General features: G+C 40.6%; 1 protein-coding gene across 2 annotated transcripts; it reads left to right on the top strand.

The window, feature by feature from the left end:
- The first annotated feature begins 9325 nt into the window (after positions 1-9325).
- Positions 9326-17515, top strand: si:ch73-233f7.1 (uncharacterized protein LOC100537710 homolog). 2 transcript variants are annotated; one of them, XM_057851205.1, is made up of 4 exons: positions 9326-12056; positions 16206-16264; positions 16351-16478; positions 16688-17515. In XM_057851205.1, the coding sequence occupies exons 1-4, from the start codon at positions 9546-9548 to the stop codon at positions 16996-16998; spliced, it is 3009 nt and encodes a 1002-aa protein (XP_057707188.1). In that variant the 5' UTR covers positions 9326-9545; the 3' UTR covers positions 16999-17515. The 2 variants fall into 2 exon arrangements, with proteins under 2 accessions (XP_057707188.1, XP_057707189.1); XM_057851206.1 differs by having other exon boundaries at positions 16351-16524; positions 16688-16825.
- Positions 17516-21185: the final 3670 nt, after the last annotated feature.

Below are 21185 nucleotides of genomic sequence, written 5' to 3'. Positions count from 1 at the left end.
AAGCCCTTGTGGAGGCACTGACAGATTTCTGAGGATATTGTGGCTCTGTGTTCTGCCCTGGGTGGGAGTAATTCTCTCTAGTAAGAGCCCTACCAACTTATTCTGTTGGCCATTATTTGGACACTTTCTTCTTCAGAGGACACAAAAGTGGAATCTTATGAGTCAGTTCAGTTGGATTTCCAGGTGGACAACTGCCACTGCCACCTGGACAATTGTCTGGGTCCTCATCAACAGAAATTTCGGACACTTGAGTCCAACCCCGTCACTGCCTCTCCATCATCCAACATCTGTAGGACCATTTCAGCTGTAAATCTAGCAGCTATGACATTTTGGATAAGGAAACATAAGAGTAGTGTTTTCAATAGATCAATATGTAGCTGTATAAATAAATACACACACACTATATATATACAGTAATGTTAGCTAACTTAGGCTAGGTTCATACCGCAGGTCTTAATGCACGAATCCGATTTTTTCGTGGTTTTCCGACTCGACTGAACGGGAAAAGTCGCAGAAAAGTGGACCATTTCAAATTCGATCCAGGTCACTTTCGTATGTGGTATGAAGTAGGTTAATTTGTTGATAAATAATAATAAAAAGAGTCATGAAAGACACACACACACAAAATACTATATGGACATAATACTTACAGTACACATATCAGCTCTTGCGGCGTAAAATAATCTTCTCAATGGATGTCACTTTTTACATACCTAGTCTGTGTGGTCCACGGTAAATTTATTCCTGACAGCCAAAGTTAATAAGAATGAAAGATTCCCATTGGATTCCATAGAAAATGCATGTGGGTCATTTTTGACCCACTTGTGGAAGCTTAGGGTAGTAATACAAAAATGACAATTCCTTCAAATGTTCAAAAAGTTCATCAAAAATTTGAATGGCATTATATCAAAAACATGTTTTTTGAGGAATACTTGATAACAATTTTTCAATCCGAAGATATTTCAAGAAAACAACCTCACCGGGTCATTTTTGACCCACTTATGCATCTAAGGGTTAACATAGCAAATTCATTGAAAACTCAAGAGTCCATTAATTCTGTAACGGGCAACTCTGAAATTTTGGTTACACAAACAGAGGTCAAATAAACCAGTGAAAGGGGTACCTCAAGGCTGTTTAATAAAGAGGTGTACCTACAAGTCCCATGTATCTCAGAAACTAACCTGGTCAGGAGCAGGTTTTACTTCATGAACTTCGACTTTTTCCCTCTGTTTCCACCCTATATCAGAAGCATTATGTTCATTCATATATTTTTTCAGTGATCAACAGAGGTGGGTAGTAACGCGTTACATTTACTCCTTTACATTTACTTGAGTAACTTTCTGAGAAAAATACTTCTTAGAGTAGTTTTACAACACAATACTTGAGTAGATTTGTGTAGAAGAAACGCTACTCTTACTCTGCTGCTTTGGGCTACACCATAGAGTCGTTACATTTTTCCTCTCTATTTCACATATTGACTTTATTTTTGCCAGAGATGCCGACGGAGGCTCTCTCATTTTCACCAATGAGACGTCGAAAAAACAACTGCATACTCCACTATACTAATCGAAGGTAACAACGTCTTTTTTCCACTAGAAGGCGCTCGTGCTCTTTGGACGGGTGAAATATATTTGTATGTTTTTGTTGTTTTTCCCCACAAGAAAATTACAGTACAGTGGTACCTCTACATACGAAGTTAATCCGTTCCAGGAGCTTGTTTGTAAGTCGAAATGGTCGTATGTCGAGCAGGATTTTCCCATAGGAATACATTATAATTCCATTAATTCGTTCCACAGCCCAAAAACCTGCACTAAATCCTTAAAAAATACTGCTGGTACTATTACAAATGGCAATTACATATAGCAAAACAAATAAATAATAAATAAAAATCGGATTAATAATGTAATAATAATAATAATTCCTGTAATAGTGTAACGAAACGGGTTCTAATAAGGCGGACGTTTTTTTCTGTACCTGAAGGCACCGCGGCGCTGACGTGACAAAGAGGGAGGGGAGCGGGTGAAAGTTTACTTTCGCTTTCAATGCTTTCTTGAGAACATCGTCAATTGCGGCAGACAGCAGGCGTTTTGTGTTGAATAAGTTGTGAAAGAAATGATGAAAACGTGGCGAAGCTGGCGATTTCTCTGGAGACGTTACCACAATAAGAATTGTCAGCTTAACTTATAAAGACTGGCGAACGATGGTCGGAGGAGGACCGTGGAGATGTATTGTTGAGCCATTTCACGGATGCCCACCCTACGCTCATATTTTTCTGTCATTTGCATCTTCATTTAGAAGGTAAGCGTCAACTTTTTCCTTGTTTCACCACCTGTACCAACCTTTTCTGAAACCTGTGTTGATTTGTCACACAAGAAAATCCGCCGTGCATTCGTCTGCGGTGCTGCCATTGTCGTCGTATTTCGAGCATGTCGTCGGATGTAGAAACAAATGGCGAGTCAAATTTTACGTCGGATGTCGAAAAGTTCGTGTGTCGAAGCGATCGTATGTAGAGGTACCACTGTATATTCAATTTCAGGCAAATTTTGATCACTCGACACTGCATACAGGGGAAAAATAATTTTTAAAAATTCCATAAGTGGTTCAAAATGCTGTATCAGCATGGTAATGTGGTCCCAAAAACGAATGGGTGACGTTGACACCTCAATAAGGCACATTTAAGATAAAACTGTTACTATTTTTTTTTAAGATTAACGTACGGATGATGTTTCAAGTGTTGTTCTGGTCTGAATTCGAAGATTTTTAAGTCACCTTTTGGCCTAATGTGGTCATGTAATAGGTTATAGTGCAGTATAATAATCACCATTCATATAGATGACGTTGTGCTGAGAAAAAAAAATAGACCATTATGTAACAAAACTTGATATTCTATGCAGTTATTCACAATGTTACTTATTGGGTAGTCAGCTAATACTTTTTTACTTGTAAATATTTTTAATTCAAATTTTTGGATGATTACTTTTACTTTTATTTGAGTAATATTATCTTGAAGTAACACTACTCTTACATGACTGACCAAAAGTATTCGCACCCCTGCAATTCTGTAAGATAATGCTCAGTTTCTGGGAGAAATTGAGCATTATCCGACAGTGTACTTGAGCATAATTTTTGGTTACTCCACCCGCCTCTGGCGATCAGGCACTGTAGTTCCCAACTTTGCACACTGACATGGCATGTCTTTTTGTCAGCAATCCAATGAAAGAAGGTGTAGCTATTATGGTGCAGAAAATGTAATATCCATTAGGAGCTGACTCAACCCATATGAATGTACACACATTTTTCAAAAGTTATGTTTTGGAGTGGTACCTTCAAGTCTGTCAGTCGTTTACACACAACTCATTCGCTGCCAGTGATGGCAATAAAAACACAATCTGTGTGAATTTAGAGGGCTTAAAGTGACTGATTTTGTTTCAGTGACAATGACAGCAATAGACATCAAATCCATTTAGACTTCATTCTTTTTATTTTTATTTCTTTTGTGAATCTGTTACATTGTACTGTCATATTTTGATGATGTTGTGCTGTGGCCTCAGTAAGTATTTCTTTTTCTTGTAGTATTTCCAACTTTCCATCTCTTTTAGTTTAGCTTTGTGTTGGATTTTAAATCATTTCCCATCATTTTTTTTTGTTGTAATATGAGCGCGTTAAAGTTTTTAATTCATTCATTCATTCATTCATTCATTTTCCATGCCGCTTATTCCTCACGAGGGTCGCGGAGGTGCTGGAGCCTATCCCAGCTAACTTCGGGCAGTAGGCAGGGGACACCCTGAATTGGTTGCCAGCCAATCGCAGGGCACAAGGAGACGCACAACCATTCACGCACACACTCACACCTATGGACAATTTAGAGTGTTCAATCAGCCTACCATGCATGTTTTTGGGATGTGGGAGGAAACCGGAGTTCCCGGAGGAAACCCACGCAGGCACGGGGAGAACATGCAAACTCCACACAGGAAGGCCGAAGCCCGGGATTGAGCCCTTGATCTCAGAACTGTGAGGCAGACGTGCTAACCACTCAGCCACCGTGCCGCCGTTTTTAATTTATTTGGGGTTAAAAAACAAACAAACAAACAAACAAACAAACAAAAATGCAGCCCTCTGTTGCTATGAATCATTGTGTGGGAGCTCAATTGATGATGGCTTTTTATGGTTGAGCAACACACACAAATCCAAGTAAAACTACTTCGAGTAGATTAAGGTAACTCAAATCAGACGTCGTGTAACTAAGAATGCAGCATTGTCAATCTCAAAGTAGTTCAACTGTGAGTTCAGAGTTAGACTCGGATTTTATTGAAATTGCTTTGTGAAATATTAATATTCCCCAGGGCTGGTGTTCACATGAATAAATTACCACATTGCAATTATCTTTTCCACCAGAGACCACAACAAAATATATAAAACTAGTCTTCATTATTTGATTTCAAGCAGGCTACACAAGCATATTCATGGCCTAATAACATCCAGTGAATCACAATTACATTGGGAATGGAGTATCTCAAATTTACACACAACCTAATGAGATCCATTGAAAGAGCTGGAGGTTGACTGCCTCTGAAATGTTTTCATTTGAATAAGACATATTAGTTTGGTTTCTGTTGCCACTGTATAAAACTATGATGAAAGATGGGAATCTACATCTTTCTTTTTCTAAATTCTGTGTTCATGTGGCCATAGAACACAATATTTTGCGGCACTTGAAAGAAAGGGATGTCTTGTGAAGTATGGGTCGGAGTGACTGAGTTGATCAAATCTGTACATTATTTTGTCAAAGGCTTTTGGTTGTAGTTTTGGCTTTTTGAATCGCTGTAGTCTAAGCTATCAATGTTCTGTTGCATCACATTTGTTTTTGATGTTCAGGTATGACCCGTAAAAGTTAATTGCACACGAGATTACCCCGAAATTGACGCCCTGCTTTCGAGGAAGATGTTTACAATACTTAAAAATGGCATGACGTCATCGAGTATGAAATTGTAATTCTTAACTTTACCAGTAGATAGCAGTCTTACATCACAGATGAAAACAACATCGCGCTTTAGACAATTAAGGACAGAAAAACGAGGGTTATTTGTATTAAAATAAAATAAAAGGTAGGGAATTTTACATCTAAGATGGATAGATATATAGATGGGTTGATACATTCTCACACAGACACTATAATTCTATTAATATTATAGAAACAGCCAACAAAGTGAAAACTAAAAAGCGCAACGAGGTTGAATTAAATTAATTCAAATCTAATCCAATCCAAGTAACAAACTAAAATGAACTAGATTAATGTGATATTGTTGCATGTTAAGTAAGAAACACACGGTAGTTTAAAGATGCCATGATAACATTTGTACAACCTGTCTAAAGAATGACGATTATATCATTATTTTGGTGTGCAAACAAAACATTGATCAATATAACAGTATGTCCTTTGTTTATTTATTTAGAAGATTTTAGGGGTTTCAAATGGATATTGTAGTCTTTTCTTTCGGATGTAATTTACAAAGAACACCACTAGAGAGAGCCATGGGATAACTAGTGACTGGAGAGGCGCACATGTCAGACAAATGTCTCGAAGGAAATAGATTTGTAAATAATCTCAAAGAGCAATAAATTTCATGACACAAAATGAGATTGATAACTCTGAGAATGCACAAATGTTTTATTGAACAATACAATGAATTAATACAAATTACAAAAACCATAACACCACAAATCAACCTTTTTACATAATATACTGGATCTAAGTCATTTCAATTTTACCTCATCGTATTAAGACATAGGCAGAAACAAATTAAAATGAATAAATGTACATGTTATTTGTTAAAAAATTCCTTATGAGCTTCAATTGCAGGCTTGCTTTTTTGTTTGTTATCATATTCGGTGACTTGAAATACATTTCAACTTCAGTCAAGAATAACTATGTTTGTGGCTGAATTTCAGGATATTATTGTTCCCCGTCAATATATAAAGATTAATGATTGCAGTTTTTATTTTTTATTTTATTTATTTATTTTTAAATCTTTCGATTCAAACATTGGAACAACTGTTTTCCTGTTTAATACGATCTTTTATTTATTTTTACACATGATATATTTTTCAAGTTCAATCCAAATTTTAGCACCGATGAGACAACCGTAAAACAAATGAGTCACATTTTAGTATCATGCACTCATGTTTAGCCACCTGATGATGTCATGACACGACTTCCGGCGTAGAGTTGAGGGTTTCGGGCACAGTAATGCACATCTATCTATCTCACAATGGGGGGGTTACGAGGCGATAGGGGAGGGTGAAACCAGCTTAATGCTCCGTGTAATGCATGTTAATGTGCCCGGCACCGGGGAGCACCGGTCGCAGCGCTTCGGGATTATTTATCACAAAACATTTGTATTCTTCCGTCGGAGAACCGTTGATCCCGGATAGCTACACACTAATCCCTCACTCCGTTAATTAAAAAAGAAGGCAAAGCAATGGAACTGCTGCTTTCTCCCGCTCCTCTTTTTCCAGAAATGTAATCATTTCTGGAGAAGCTTAACCATCTGCTTGAGGTTAAGTCTGCAAGCAGATTGTGTTTTCTACTTATTTAAACCTGCACGGGGATTGGAGATTTTCAGAAAAGGGAGGGTGCGAAGACTGTGGGGAAATAGTTCCAGGATATGTGTCATTTGTTTGAAAGCAATCGTTGAATAAGGCAATTGTTTAGCACTTTGCGTAACTGCCAAAATAACAAATCATTGTGTATATCATGCCCTATATCCCTCTTCTTCTTTTTAGTTCCTAACAAGCCCTAAGCTGCCTGCAGGGCCTAGCCTGTGTCATCACTCCCGAAAAAGGACTTCAAGAGAGTTTAAAACATGACCACACATTTACATTAGGATGCCACTCGTGTCTGTGTTGATCCACAAAGGCGTCCTTTTGATTTGCCCCTCACTTGGTCGCTGTGCTTCAGCGCTTCTCTAACTGACCAGCATTATACAACGAAAAGCTCCCTGCAAATGCATGTGTATGTTCATACAGTGGTATGAAAAAGTATCTGAACCTTGTGCAATTTCTCACATTTCTGCATAAAATCACCATCAAATGATCTGATCTTTGTCAAAATCCCACAAATGTAAAAACAGTGTCTGCTTTTACTAAAACCAACCAAACATTTATAGATTTTCATTTTTTAATGAGGATAGCATGCAAACAAGGTCAGAAGGGGCAAAAATAAGTGAAACCTCTGCCTAAGGAGACTTAAAGAGCAACTGAAACCAGTTTTTACCAAATAATTTAAGTCAGGTGTGTGCCCAATCACTGAAGAGTCCTTTAAAGCTGTCCTGCCCAGTATAAAACAAATTGTCTTGATGAGAGGCATTGTCTGATGTGCATCAAGGCTTGGTCAAAAGAGCTTTCTGAGGACCTGCGATCAACGATTGTTGATTTGTATAAAGCTGGGAAATGATACAAAAGCATCTCTAAAAGTGTGGATGTTCATCAATCGACAGTCAGTGAATTGTCTACTAATGGAGAGAGTTTGGCACTGTTGCTTCTCTCCCAAGGAGTGGCCGTCCATCAAGGATGACGCCAAGAGTTCAGCGCAGAATACTCAGAGAGGTAAAAAAAGAACCATAGTGTCTGCTAAAGACTTACAGAAATCACTGGCACATTCCAGTATCTCTGTGCACACATCAACTATATGTAAAACTATGGCCAATAAGTGTGTTCATGGGAGGACTTCACAGAGGAAGCCACTGCTGTTTAAAAAAGGCCCTTAGACACTCCAAAGACGTTTTGGCAAAATATTTTGTGGACTAATGAAATCAAAGTTGAATTATTTGTGAGTAACACACAACATCACGTGTGGAGGAAAAATGGAACAGTTCACAAACATCAACACCTCATCCCCACCGTGAGCATGGTGGAGGGAGCATCATGATTTGGGGCTTTTTTGCTACCTCAGGGCCTGCACAACTTGTAATCGTTACTGGAAGAATTAATTCAAAAGTTTTTCAGGGTATTTTGCAGGAAAACCTGAGGCCTGTCAGACCGTTGAAGCTAAAAAGAGGATGGATGCTGCAACAAGACAATGATCCAAAACATAGAAGTAAATCAACTTCAGAATGGTTTCAGAATACCAAAATACACATCCTGGAGTTGCCAAGTCAAAGTCCAGACTTGTACCCCATTGAGATGATGTGGCATGACATATAGACAACGTTTCATGCCAGACATCCCAGGAATCTGACTGAACTACATCAGTTTTGTAGGGAAGAATGGGCCAAGTTAGTCCTGATCGATGTGCCAGACTGATCTGCAGCTACAAGAAGCGTCTGGTTGAAGTGATGGCACAAAATATTAAATGTGATGGTTCACTTAATTATTTTTCCCACTTCTGTAATTGTTTGCATACTATCCTCATTAATATATGAAAACATGTTTTGGTGGTTTTACCTAAAGCAGACACAGTTTATTCGTCTGTGTAAATTTGACAAAGATCAGATCACATTTGATGGTAATTTTATGCAGAAATGTGAGAAATTGCAAAAGCTTCAGATACTTTTTCATACCACTGTATATTTTACTTGTGCTGAACAACATCTATGTCAAAAATCGTATTACTTTAAACACTACATGATCTAATCCTAACAATAATACCTGATTAGGGACAAATATGATGACTGCTCCATGGCTTTTATGTTGATTATGTTGATACATGTCCAGGCCTGCTTATGTGAATTAAAATCTTGTAATTCGTTACATTTGTTGTGCGTGGTGCATTATACCTCCTCCTCACTGTCACTTTCATTACATCAAAAAAAGAAGCTCAGACATGTACAGATAATTGTGATTGAAGCGCAATATCCTTAATAACCGCGTTTGGTGTATATGTTTGTGAGGAGTTTGAGGGCCTTGATTAATGAAAGGGGGTGGAAAAGGAATTATGGGGTATCAAGAGTCTTCGACTGTATCATTCTTGGACAATCCTCTTCTCTCAAATGTAGCCTCAAATCACACCCACCATACAATTTGCCCTCCTTAATCCAAATCTGGCTCTGACGTCTGCTGTCAAATTTACGCCTTCTCGTCTCTTTAATAGGCCATTGGAAGTGACACAAGAGTGGGAAATGGTTAAACGTCGACAGTAATTAGAGTCTCTACGTCCGCCAATACGGAACTGTGGGGAGCTCCAAGCACTCTCTGCCCCCTCCGCAAGCTTCTCTCTCTCTCTCTCTCTCTCTCTCTCTCTCTCTCTCTCTCTTGCACGCACACACACACACCTCACAGACGACTCCTCTGGGTGTCTAATACAGTGGAAAATCAAAGTGCAAGCCTTCCCAGTTCACACACCTCCCATGACGCGCACAGAGGAGACGGGTGGTACCATCTTTCCTCACATTTAAAGTTACTCACTTGCAAATATGTTACAAAGTTATATCTGAAGACCACGCATGCAGGTGTATTGCTGGATTTTTAAATTTTTTTTTTGTAACAGTGAACAATGCATGTTTTCTATGATATCCGGCTGAGGTGACTTTTAAGTATACGACTCTAAAATGGATCCCAGGCTCTCCAGATGCAGCTGGGTGCCGGTGACCGCGCTGGTTATCTCTCTGCTTTTGTGCGCGTGTGTAGTGGACCTGGTGCTGGCTCAAATTCGCTACTCCATCCCCGAGGAGCTGGAGCACGGAGCCTTCGTGGGCAACATTGCGGAGGACCTGGGCTTGGATGTGGCCAAGTTGTCCGCGCGTCGCTTCCGAATCGTGTCCGGAGCAAAAAAGCAATATTTGGAAGTGAATTTAGAGAATGGGATTTTGTTTGTCAACGAGAAAATAGACAGAGAGGAGCTTTGTGAGCGCAGCCCGAGTTGTTTTTTACATCTACAAGTTGTCATTGAAAACCCTTTAGAACTATATAGAGTGGAAGTAGAGATTTTAGACGTGAACGACAACTCCCCGACTTTCCCTTGGAGCGAATTTAATATAGACATTACTGAGTCGGCTGCGCCCGGCTCCTGCTTCCCGTTAGAGAGCGCGCAAGACCTGGACGTGGGCACAAATTCTTTGCGCTCCTACCAGCTGGGCGCAAACGAACACTTCATTCTTAACATCCAGACGCGCAACGACGGGAGCAAGTTCGCCGAGCTGGTGCTTGACAACCCGTTGGACCGGGAGCGGCAAAAAAAGCACGAGATGGTTCTGACAGCTTTTGACGGGGGTTCACCCGAGCGCTCCGGAACCGCCGTCATCACCATCACGGTGCTCGACGCGAACGACAACGTCCCCGTGTTCGATCGCTCCGTGTACCGGGCCAAACTGGTGGAGAACGCGCCGAGAGGGACGCTGGTGCTAAAATTGAACGCCACCGATTTGGACGAGGGCTCCAACGGGGAGGTGACCTATGCCTTTAGCGGACACGCGCCTCTCAAAGTACGCGAGCTATTCAGCGTGGACCCGTACACGGGTGAGATCCGCGTCAAGGGCGTCGTGGACTACGAGAAAGCGAACGTGTACGAACTGTATGTGCAAGCGAGAGACAGGGGTCCTTCGGCCGTGGCCGTGCACAGCAAGGTGCTGGTAGACATCGTGGACGTGAACGACAATACCCCCGAAGTAATTCTCACGTCGGTGTCCACGCCGGTGCAGGAGGACGCGCCACCGGGCACTGTTATAGCCGTCATCAGCGTCATGGACCGGGATTCGGGTGAGAACGGGAACGTGGACTGTCAAATACCCAGCAACGTCCCTTTTCAGCTGCACTCCTCTTTTAAAAACTATTACACACTGGTGACAAGTGAGGTTTTGGACAGAGAGGCGGTGTCCGAGTATAACATCACCCTCACAGCTCGCGATTTGGGTTCCCCGTCGCTCTCCACGAGAAAAACCATCCTGGTACAAGTGTCTGACATTAACGACAACCCCCCACGGTTTTCGCAGCCGTCATACACTGTCTATGTGACAGAGAATAACGCTCCGGGCGCTTCCATTTGCACCGTGACTGCCTTCGACCCCGATTCCAACCAGAACGCCTATCTGTCTTATTCCATTCTGGAAGGTCAAATTCAGGGCATGCCGGTGTCCACGTACGTGTCAATTAACTCGGACAACGGCAACATTTACGCACTGCGCTCCTTTGATTATGAACAACTTCGAAACTTTCATATTCTCGTGCAAGCTCAGGACGCAGGCTTCCCTCCGCTGGCCAACAACGTGACTGTCAATGTTTTTGTTTTGGATCAGAACGACAACGCGCCGATCATTGTGTCCCCGCTGCCAAAAAACGGCACCGTGGCCACGGAGGTGGTTCCCCGCTCTGTGGATGCCGGATATCTGGTCACCAAAGTGACAGCGCTTGACGCGGACGCAGGGCAAAACTCGCGGCTGTCCTATCAGGTGGTGCAGGCAACGGACCCCGGGCTGTTCAGCGTGGCGCTCTACACGGGGGAAATCAGGAGCATACGCCGACTGGTGGACAAAGACGCCTCCAGACACAGATTAGTTATACTGGTGAAAGACAACGGACAGCCCCCTCTCTCTGCCACCGTCTCCGTCGTCCTCACCGTGGTGGACACCGTCCCGGAGTCTTTGTCCGATTACGGAGACCTCACGCTCAGTCCTCAGCCCCCCTCCAATCTCGCCCTCTACTTGATCGTCTCACTCAGCACCATATCACTCATCTTCCTCGTGGCCATTATCGTGCTGGCCGCTGTCAAGTGCTACAAGGACCGAGAGACCCTTAGTGGCTACAATTTGCCCCCATTCGCGTGCTGCTGCTGCGGCGGCTTCCAGCCTGAGCCTGCCCCGGAGGTGTTCAAAAAATCCAACCTCAACCTGCAAATTTCCTCCACCGCTAACAAGGTGCCCACCAACTGCATGGAGGCCAACGGAAGCAGCAGCCTGAATCAACCTTATTGTTATAAAGTGTGCTTGACCCCAGAATCGACCAAAAGTGACTTCATGTTTTTGAAGCCGTGCAGTCCGAGCAGCACTCCGCGCAACAACGAAGCCAAAAGCGCGGAACACTCGTGGGGCGCGACTGTGAACAACGGAGCGACCACCCCCAACGAGGTAAACATTTAAAAATGAAAAGTGAACAGCCCTATAATTATGCTGCAAAGGTCATGTTAAACATTTTTTTTGGCATAGCATTTAACTCATAGCATGCCAATGACAACCGCAGACGTCCAATTCATTTAAACAGAGGAAATAATGGCTGTGAATGCTCATTTCACTGTTATTGACGGATCTAGATGTCCAACCCATTTAGAATGGGGGTGGCGAATAGTTTATTCCCGCCTCCCATTCAAAATGAATTGGACATCTAATGCCGTCAATGGCAGCCAATGAATTATGATAGACAATTAACTTGTTAAGGTTATTCTCTCCCAGTCATAATGGACTGGACGTCTAGCGCCGTCAATGGCAGCCAAATAGTTAACCAATTTCCTGAAGTGTTGTTCACAAAAGCTGGCTGTGCAGTGCTTTATACTAATGATTGTGCAGTTTTGTCGTGTTTTGCACACGCAAATGAAATGGGATGAAGAAGATGTCTGATTAGCTTTTAATTGACACGTTAATCCTCCGCGGAGCATAATTATGCTGTATGTGTGTGAGAATGAAGTGAAATGTGAAAGGAAGTCGACATTTGCAGATGGGTTCAGGGCAGGGAAACATGATCAATTAGATGAAAAATATAAATCATTCTTAATGCCTCCTCCATCAGCGTCACAGCTCTAGCTATAAGGGAGGAGGGGAGGTGGGGAGTCTAAATTGCTCCCCACACAACAGAGTCTGAACAACAAGTCAAGGGTAATGGACAAGGTGAATGACAGTTTAGATTCATTTGTCCCCGGTTCTGTCCATTTTGGTGCAGGCAAGGCGGCGATGTCTAACAATTTATATAGGACAAATCTCCCCTCTGGCCATCCCTCAAGGGCATCATAGACACAACCATTATACTACACACAATGTGGCATAGTCACGATGGGAGGGCTGTCCATTATTGATGAAAAATGGCAAATGTTCTGTTTTTTTGAGAGGACACAGGGAAGCAATGGGAGGGGGAGCGCAAGGATGGAAGGGGGGAGCGCAAGGACATGGCTGGACTGAGACGTGGCCCGCCTGTAGATGGGTCCCCGCCATGTCCTCTGGGTGTAAGGAGAGACTAAGATGTGAAGTCATATTTATCAGCAGTGGGGAGTGAAGGGAGGAAGGAGAAAGGGAATTGAAGCAGGCAGGATGTAATGTTTTCTAATTCCGGCACACAGGGCAGTAGACCATTAATATGTGTGTGTGTATGTGTTCATCATCTGCCATCGTGACACCAGACTCCACAAGGCAGACTGACAAATGTCATTTCGGTCACCGGCACACTACTTTTGCCCGACGTCGAGGTCACGGGGGTTGTTATGCAGATCCTTGAGGAGAGTGTGTCCCTCTTTAATCGTTAATTGCCTCCCTAATTCACTCATCGAGGCACGCACGCTTGAAAATGTACACACACGCTGGCACGCACAGCGAGATAGAGGTCGGGAGGACACATCATCCAATGACAAAGTGACGCCATGCGGCGCGCACACCATAGAGGTGGAGGCCTGCGTGAAGCAAATAGATGGCAGATGGATGACGTGCACGAGCGTTGTCTCAATGACCTCAATTGACTGTTCAAGGGTCTTCATAATGACAATCCTTGCCCATGCAGTCAAATATTCATGTATAGCTGCATGCAGGAGAAAAAAACGAATAACAATGTTCATTTTCTCCTTGGTGAGCTTCCCTTTGATGATTTCAATCGTGTTCCGTTTCATCCCGCTGGGCTTCTAATTGTTTTTTTCAGCTTGCTTGGCTAGGGCCATACCAAGAATACATAATCTAATAATAGGTATTATTGTATTAATACACTTTTGCTTCGCTCAATGTTATAGTAACTTAGGCTATGTTCATGCAGAATCATGCCTGCTGTATGAATTCCGATTTCTTGGCTCATATGCGACACATATCTGATATTTTCACGAAGTATGAACAGTCCAATTCCGATTTTTAAAAATCCGACCTGGGCCTCTTTCAAATGTTGATATATATTGGATGTGTATCCGATGACTGCAGTATGAACGCTCATCCGTAAACATCCGAACTATACGTCATCAGAAATGAAATACAACAGATGCAAATGAAGAACCGTGGACAAAGACACAAAATCTACCTTTTGTTTCTTCATACTGCACTTGAAACTATCAGGTTAAAAAATGTTGGCTCTTGTAGAATATAATCAAAAGTTTAATCAAAAGTTGCCACAAAAGCATGATTGCCACACGTGCTGCAGTGCACATGCGTGTGAAGTCACAGATGGGTTCCCTTCACACTGCGATTCACATATGGCGGAAAACACTCAGGTGACTTGAAGTTCTGCTCTGAGACCCCCAATTTGGCCAAACTCAAAATTGTTCTATATGCATGTCTGATACATTATTTGGAAAGCTTAAAATCTCTATTTTCTGGAGGAAGAAGCATTTTGAACAGGAGGCCATTTAAAAAAATAAAATAAAAAAATTAACAGCAAAACCCTAACTGGAGGTGAGAGCATGTGAGAGCATAATTAAAGACGCCACAATTTTAATGAGATATTATCGCATACTTACCTCTTTTCGATCTAAAAACTCCATGTAGCATGTCTCACCGAGTGTGAAGACACAGCTGTGAATGGCCAAAGCCGGATTTTTGGGGGATTTTATGGGTGAAACATGGTCATATAACAAGGGTCGTGATGCAGAAATTGCAGACATCAAGGAGTGGTCGAGATTTTCTTTTTCATGTATTTACCCTTTTAAACGTTTTTTTTTTTTAGTTTTCTTTGTTTGGATCGATTATTTATCATCTAAAATATTGGGGAAAATGCGACAGTAACCAAAAAAAAATATATATATATATATATATACAATTAAGCGATAGTTATGAGATAGATATCCGTAACTTAGTATTTACAGTCCATTTTTTTAATTGTGACATAATTTGTTCAAAAGTTTAAAACATGCGAGTGAATAATTTTTTAAAGTAGTTTTTTTTTTAAACTAAATATGAGACATCAATGAATGATTCAAAGCTAAAAATGACAAAAATTTCGAATAATAAATCTAAGTACTTACCTTCTTTTTATGGCTAACAAAAGCGGTTGCGCGACATCTGTAAATGGGGGTTTCCAGGGTAAAACGGACAAATTAAAAATAGTTCGGTGACTTAATGCGCCTTGAATCTGCTAGGGCAGCATATAGTTATATATTGTTCCATCATACACAACAATTCTTTTGGCTTAAAATACAGCGGTTTATTTTAAAGAGGGGTGCAAGAGCAGAAACTGCTTTTTCAGACTTGTTATGAAAGTGTTTTCTGCCATATGTTTGTGCAATATGAAATATCAGAATTAACAAAAAATCTGAATTGGGTGTCATACCCTGCGCTGTAAATGTAGCCTTAGTGTGAATACTAGTGATGAAAAAAAATTACCACAGCATTATATACTGTCCACAATGAAATTGCACACCATCCATGCCTGGCTAAAGTTTCCATTGAAAATAATTCCATCTCCTAAACACATGCATGAAAATGTATCACAGCCTGATAAACCAAGGTTGAACTTTTTGGCCATAAATTCAAAATGTTTTGGTGTGAACATTCAACAACCTACCATTTGTCCAGGGGTGTGCAGACTTTTTAAAAGCACTACATAATGAGTGACTCATGCCTGTAGTTAATATCACTTGGGTGCCCTCTTTCACCTCTACCAGTGCACCACAGAGGACACAAGCAAAACAGGCAGAATTACGCCACCTCAGCTGTGAAAACTGAAATTTTACCAAACATCCACATGAGGGCACCATTCGTCCATCTACCATTTTAGTGTGATTGAAAAACACATCAACACTCTGGACTAATCACGACAGTCAGGAAAAACAAACTTTCAGAGTCACTGATTGGAACTGAAGACACTGTTTACGCTGAAGTCCAACAAGTGGACCATTACGCCATCCGTGACTAAAGTACAGCATTGAACAATTAAATATTAATTTGTCGGTATGTTTTAAGCACCATCACCATTATACTCATGACCTCAAGAGAACCCAAGCATTATTATATATGTACATATATCTCTATAAAATCTGTCTTTATTAAATAATAATGATGTTTTGATCGACACTGTTAAAGTTTTTTTTTTTTCTGCAGCTCAAGCAGCCAAACACAGACTGGACCCTCACAAAGAATCAAAATTCTTCCATCAAAAGGTAAAATTATATGTACATTAATGTTTATGTGTATAGCCAATCCATATCTACAAACAAGAAGTGATTGAATTTGATTTAATCTGCAGTTACAACTCAATCAACATGGATGGAACGCTGATGCGTAAGGCCATGCACGCGGATCCGGAAAACTACGTGACGTCCATGGCACCGGGACAGTATTGGACCTGGGGCACTCACATGAGAGGCACGAAGGGTACGACAAGCCAAATTGAATATGAGGAAAACTCTCACAATTTTAGGTACCCTGGCACAATCTAACAGCTGTTTGCAAATATGCATCAGGGCTGAGAGCTGCTTCTAATACTTTGGCAGTCTCGTATTTCTAAATAAGGGAATTTGACATGACTAAATGTTACTGTGTGCATTAAACCTGATACCTTCTCCACATATTTTCTACCGCAGACTATAAAATGTCTCCATCACCTAGTGGCATGACCTCCAGGCCCTGGACCCCTCGGTGCACCCCTCCGCCCCAGCAGCAGCAACCCACCAACCAGCCACACCCTCACCCTCATCCTCACCCGCCTCCTGACTACCATCACAATGTCTACATCCCTGGGACGCCGTCCGGCTTTTGCACCCTGAGGCCCGTGGTGCAGCGCAGTGACTTAGACGTCCATAACTCTTTCTCCACCTTCGGAAAGAAGCGACGTCTCCAGATGTCCCCCCAAGGGGAGGCTGCCATGATCAATAATGATCTGTACAATGACTGACGTCTCACTGACTGCCTGAGTGGACGATTTGAGTGATGGATCACCTGAGATGGGGATCATTTGTTACATAAATTAATGAACTGTGAGTGCTCATGAGTGGCTTAATATGTGAGCTAAGTGGGAGGTCAGGACAAGGAGAAACAATGAACAGCTTGATCGCTGAGGGAAGTGGCTTTTTGTGGTTATTTATGTGACAAAATGTCTTAATGTATTTTTTATTACGATGATTCTTATTATTAATTTTTAGACAATCAAAAAGGAGGCGCAGATGTGACTTCCAAAGTATGAGATAAGAATCAGTAGGTAATTGTTTTGCACATCTTTAATTCATACTGTTGGGTTTCAAGACTATAGAAAATGTGTTTTTTCCTATTGTATGTTCTTCTGCTTACATGTGACAAAAATGCTGTACTGTACAGTATACGCAGGCCACGACATGGGGCAAAAAAGATGGGGAACACTCCTCACATATGTACTGCAAATACATTAATGGGAATAAAGTATTTTTTGCATTACATTTCTTTCTCAAAGGTCTTAAGAGAGTTGAGTTGGCAAATCAGTATGCAGGATGCATACAGATGTAAGTTTTGTTCATTGAGGTTTAATTTACTTGAGTCAATTATTTTCAGGGTGAAAAGGGTACAGCCCCTACAAGCTTTTTGCCTTGGTAAGCTGTTTTCCACCTAGATGAATAAACACACTAAAATGCTAACATATGCTAATTGGAACGCTTGCATTTCCATTTGCCCGCAGAGGACGATGGGGCTTCATTACCCAAACAAACAAAAACTCCTTTCTCGAAAATATCACTTTAATTAAGAGCAAGAACACGCACAGACCAGTTTGGAGGTGGGGGGAGTGGGTCGACTGCTCTAAATGCCACACCTGGATGGGAGCTCAGAGGGCCCAGAGCATCTTTCTTTTCTTTCTCTCTGCCCTTTTACTTGTTAATTCTCAAGGAAATTGTTCAGCAGAATACAGATGGCTACCGGCCAGGAACGAAGCAGGTTTAATTAGGTCGTTGTGTGGCTCAGACTGAGAATAATCTTGTTAATAAGGAAACGGGGGTCCACGGAGAGCCTTGAAAGGAGCAGGGCGACCTTCTCTGGGGTAAGGTGATCCAGAAGGGGTATCTTTTATAGGTCAGATCGGCTAATGTGTAATAATTTCAGCTTCAATAAAGTTTCCGCCACAAGACTGACTTATATACCTTTAAAACTTTTGCTTAAAAAATCCACACCCTTCCCGTTTGAAACACTCAAATCACACATTTCAGGGTTCAAGAAAAGTGAAATAAATACAGAGTAAAGTTCAAAATATATGTACCTCCCTCCCCCCAAAGAAAGCTGTCCAATGTCGTGCTGCTGAACTTGTGACCTGTAGTCATTATCTTCTTGACACGCGCAGTGGCACATCATGTACACTAGAGGGCAAACTGTTTAATGTTGTGAGACCAAGGGAGGGAAAGGGGAAAATATCATGTCAGCAATCACACTAACAAAAACAGCAGAAACATCCTATATGCGGCAAATTTGATTCAGATTGGAAAGGTGTCGCAAATGATATACATTTATATAGGACAATTTACAGTCATTACATCTGAAAAAAAAAAAAGAAAAAAAAAAAAGGGGTACAATATTTTATATATGAAACTTTAATAATCCTGACTGTAGGTTTCACAGTGCATTACTATGGAGGTAGATTTGTGTCTTTATGATTCGACCCCCCCCTCCCCCCCAAAAAAATGCTTCAATCAAATAAAAAGTTGCTTCAATCAAAATATATATTTTCAATCGAAGAAAAAGTCGAAAACGTTTGAATGCAAAAATAAACTTGAAACTCAAAAAAATGTATTTGAAAACTATTTTTCTTTGATTGATTTTTATTTTTTTTTAAATTTAAGTCAAGTTTTTAAATTTTTTTTTATTGAAACAACATTTTTGATTGAAGTAATGTAATTTTGCGTGTGGACCACATTTTGGCTAGGACATTTGTGTCTTTATTATTCAATCAAAAAATAAGTTGCTTCAAACAAAAAAAAATATTTTCAAAAGAAAAATCACTTCAATCAAAAAAAAATTCAATCGTAGAAAAAAAGGTTTGAATGTGAAAAAATATTTGAGACTCGCATTCGCATTTGAACTCTTCATTTTTCATTGAAACTGTTTTCTTTGATTGAAGCAATCCTTTTTGTGTCTGAGCCCTATTATGGGTAGGACATTTGTGTCTAAATCATTCATTCCCAATAAAAGTTGCTTCAATCAAAAAAACTATTTTTAATCAAAGAAAAAAAAATATTTGCTATTGCATTTTTTTGAAAGTATTTTTTTATTTGAAATTTATATATATATTCTATTGAAGTGTCACTTGTTTGAAAAGCAAAAAGTTTTTAACTCTTCTTTTTTTTTAAGTGGAAAAAGTTTTAAGCGCACTTTTTTTTTTGAAGTTGAAAAAGTTTTGAAGGCAGTTTTTTTTCGATTCAATCATTTTGACACCAAGATCCAACTTCAACGCTACTTCCGACATGTTTGAGAGGCAGGTGACAACGCCAATGGCATAAAAGTATGAAGCAAGAATAATGGCCTCCAGGGCCCCATCCAGCCATCGGACTCTGCTCGAGTCCAAGCCGAAAATAGGGCACCGGTACGGGGATGTGACATTGGCATCTCATCGGAGTACCCGCGACGGTACGTTGCCCTACGTGGCACACTGGTGGGACCCCGATATCACCCCCCAGGCGCGGAGGCCGGCTGTGGAGTGGACGGCCCGCCAGTGACACGACACTCATTCAAAGCTGAAGCGACGGGGCTCCCGGCGATGTTCCCGGCACGGATGCCAGCGACTCGCCGGTAGTCCACCCGCTTACTGGGCAGGCTAGTGTCTGGCCACTTGCCGGCCACTCCCGTACTGGCACGTCGCGACACTCCGGTTGGACCCAATTGCCAACCTTCATATCAGGGCAGCTAGTGAAGTTCCCCGTGTTGAATCACATTAAGCAGCAGGGCACCGTACCATCGCGGGCACTCCGGTGAGTCTGATGTCACACCCCCGTACCAGTGCCCTATTTTTGGCTTGGACTCGAGCAGAGTCCGATGGCTGGATGGAGCCCTGGTGGCCATTATTCTTGCTTCATACTTTTATGCCATTGGCGTAGTCATCTGCCACCCAAACATGGTGGAAGTAGCGTTGAAGTTGGATCTTTGTGTCAAAATGATTCAATCGAAAAAAGTGCCTTCAAAACTTTTTCCACTTAAAAAAAAGTGCCTTCAAAATTTTTTCCACTTAAAAAAAAAAAAAGAGTTTAAAACTTTTTGCTTTTCAAAAAAAGTGACACTTTAATAAAAAAAATATATATTTCAAATAAAAAAAAATATTTTCAAAAAAAATTGTTTTTGCAAATGATTTCTTTCTTTGATTAAAAATAGTTTTTTTGATTGAAGCAACTTTTATTGGGATTGAATGATTTAGACACAAATATCTTACCCATAATATGGCTCAAACACAAAAAGGATTGCTTCAATCAAAGAAGACAGTTTCAATGAAAAATGAAGTAATCAAATGCGAATCTCAAATATTTTTTCACATTCAAACCTTTTTTTCTATGATTTAATTTTTTATTTTTTGATTGAAGTGATTTTTCTTTTGAAAATATATATTTTTTGTTTGAGCAACTTATTTTTTGATTCAATAATAAATACACAAATGTCCTAGCCAAAATGTGGTCCACGCGCAAAATTACATTACTTCAATCAAAAAAGTAGTTTCAATTAAAAACAAAACTTGACTTAAATCAAAATAAATGTTTTCAATCAAAGAAAAATAGTTTTCAAATACATTTTTTTGAGTTTCAAATTTATTTTTGCATTCAAACACGTTTTTTTTAATTGAAGTTGACTTTTTCTTCGATTGAAAATATATGTTTTGATTGAAGCAACTTTTTATTTGATTGAAGCAAAAATTTTTTTGATTGAATAATAAAGACACAAATCTACCTCCATACATTACACATTTTTTTACGTTCATAAATGCACGTACGTTCACACAAATCTCCACAAAACTCATCTGTATTAAAGGAAAAAATAGTAGAAGAGTGAACAGCAGATGGCGTCATGGAGTAAGAATCACAGCAATGGCTCACCCTTCTCCATTATTAGACAATAATACTAATACTAATTACAGTAGTTGCA

This window comes from Corythoichthys intestinalis, chromosome 11 (assembly GCF_030265065.1).
Source record: "Corythoichthys intestinalis isolate RoL2023-P3 chromosome 11, ASM3026506v1, whole genome shotgun sequence".
NCBI classification, from domain to species: Eukaryota; Metazoa; Chordata; class Actinopteri; order Syngnathiformes; family Syngnathidae; genus Corythoichthys; species Corythoichthys intestinalis.
The sequence above is the reverse complement of the archived record's forward strand: the minus strand, read 5'-3'. Positions and strand labels throughout refer to the sequence as shown.

Bases quoted from the DNA above. Each gene is read 5' to 3' on its own strand.
- si:ch73-233f7.1 (XM_057851205.1), top strand. From the start codon at position 9,546: ATGGATCCCAGGCTCTCCAGATGCAGCTGGGTGCCGGTGACCGCGCTG. The intron at 12,057-16,205 runs GTAAACATTTAA...TTTTTTCTGCAG, and splicing joins GAGCGACCACCCCCAACGAG to CTCAAGCAGCCAAACACAGA. The intron at 16,265-16,350 runs GTAAAATTATAT...TTTAATCTGCAG, and splicing joins CAAAATTCTTCCATCAAAAG to TTACAACTCAATCAACATGG.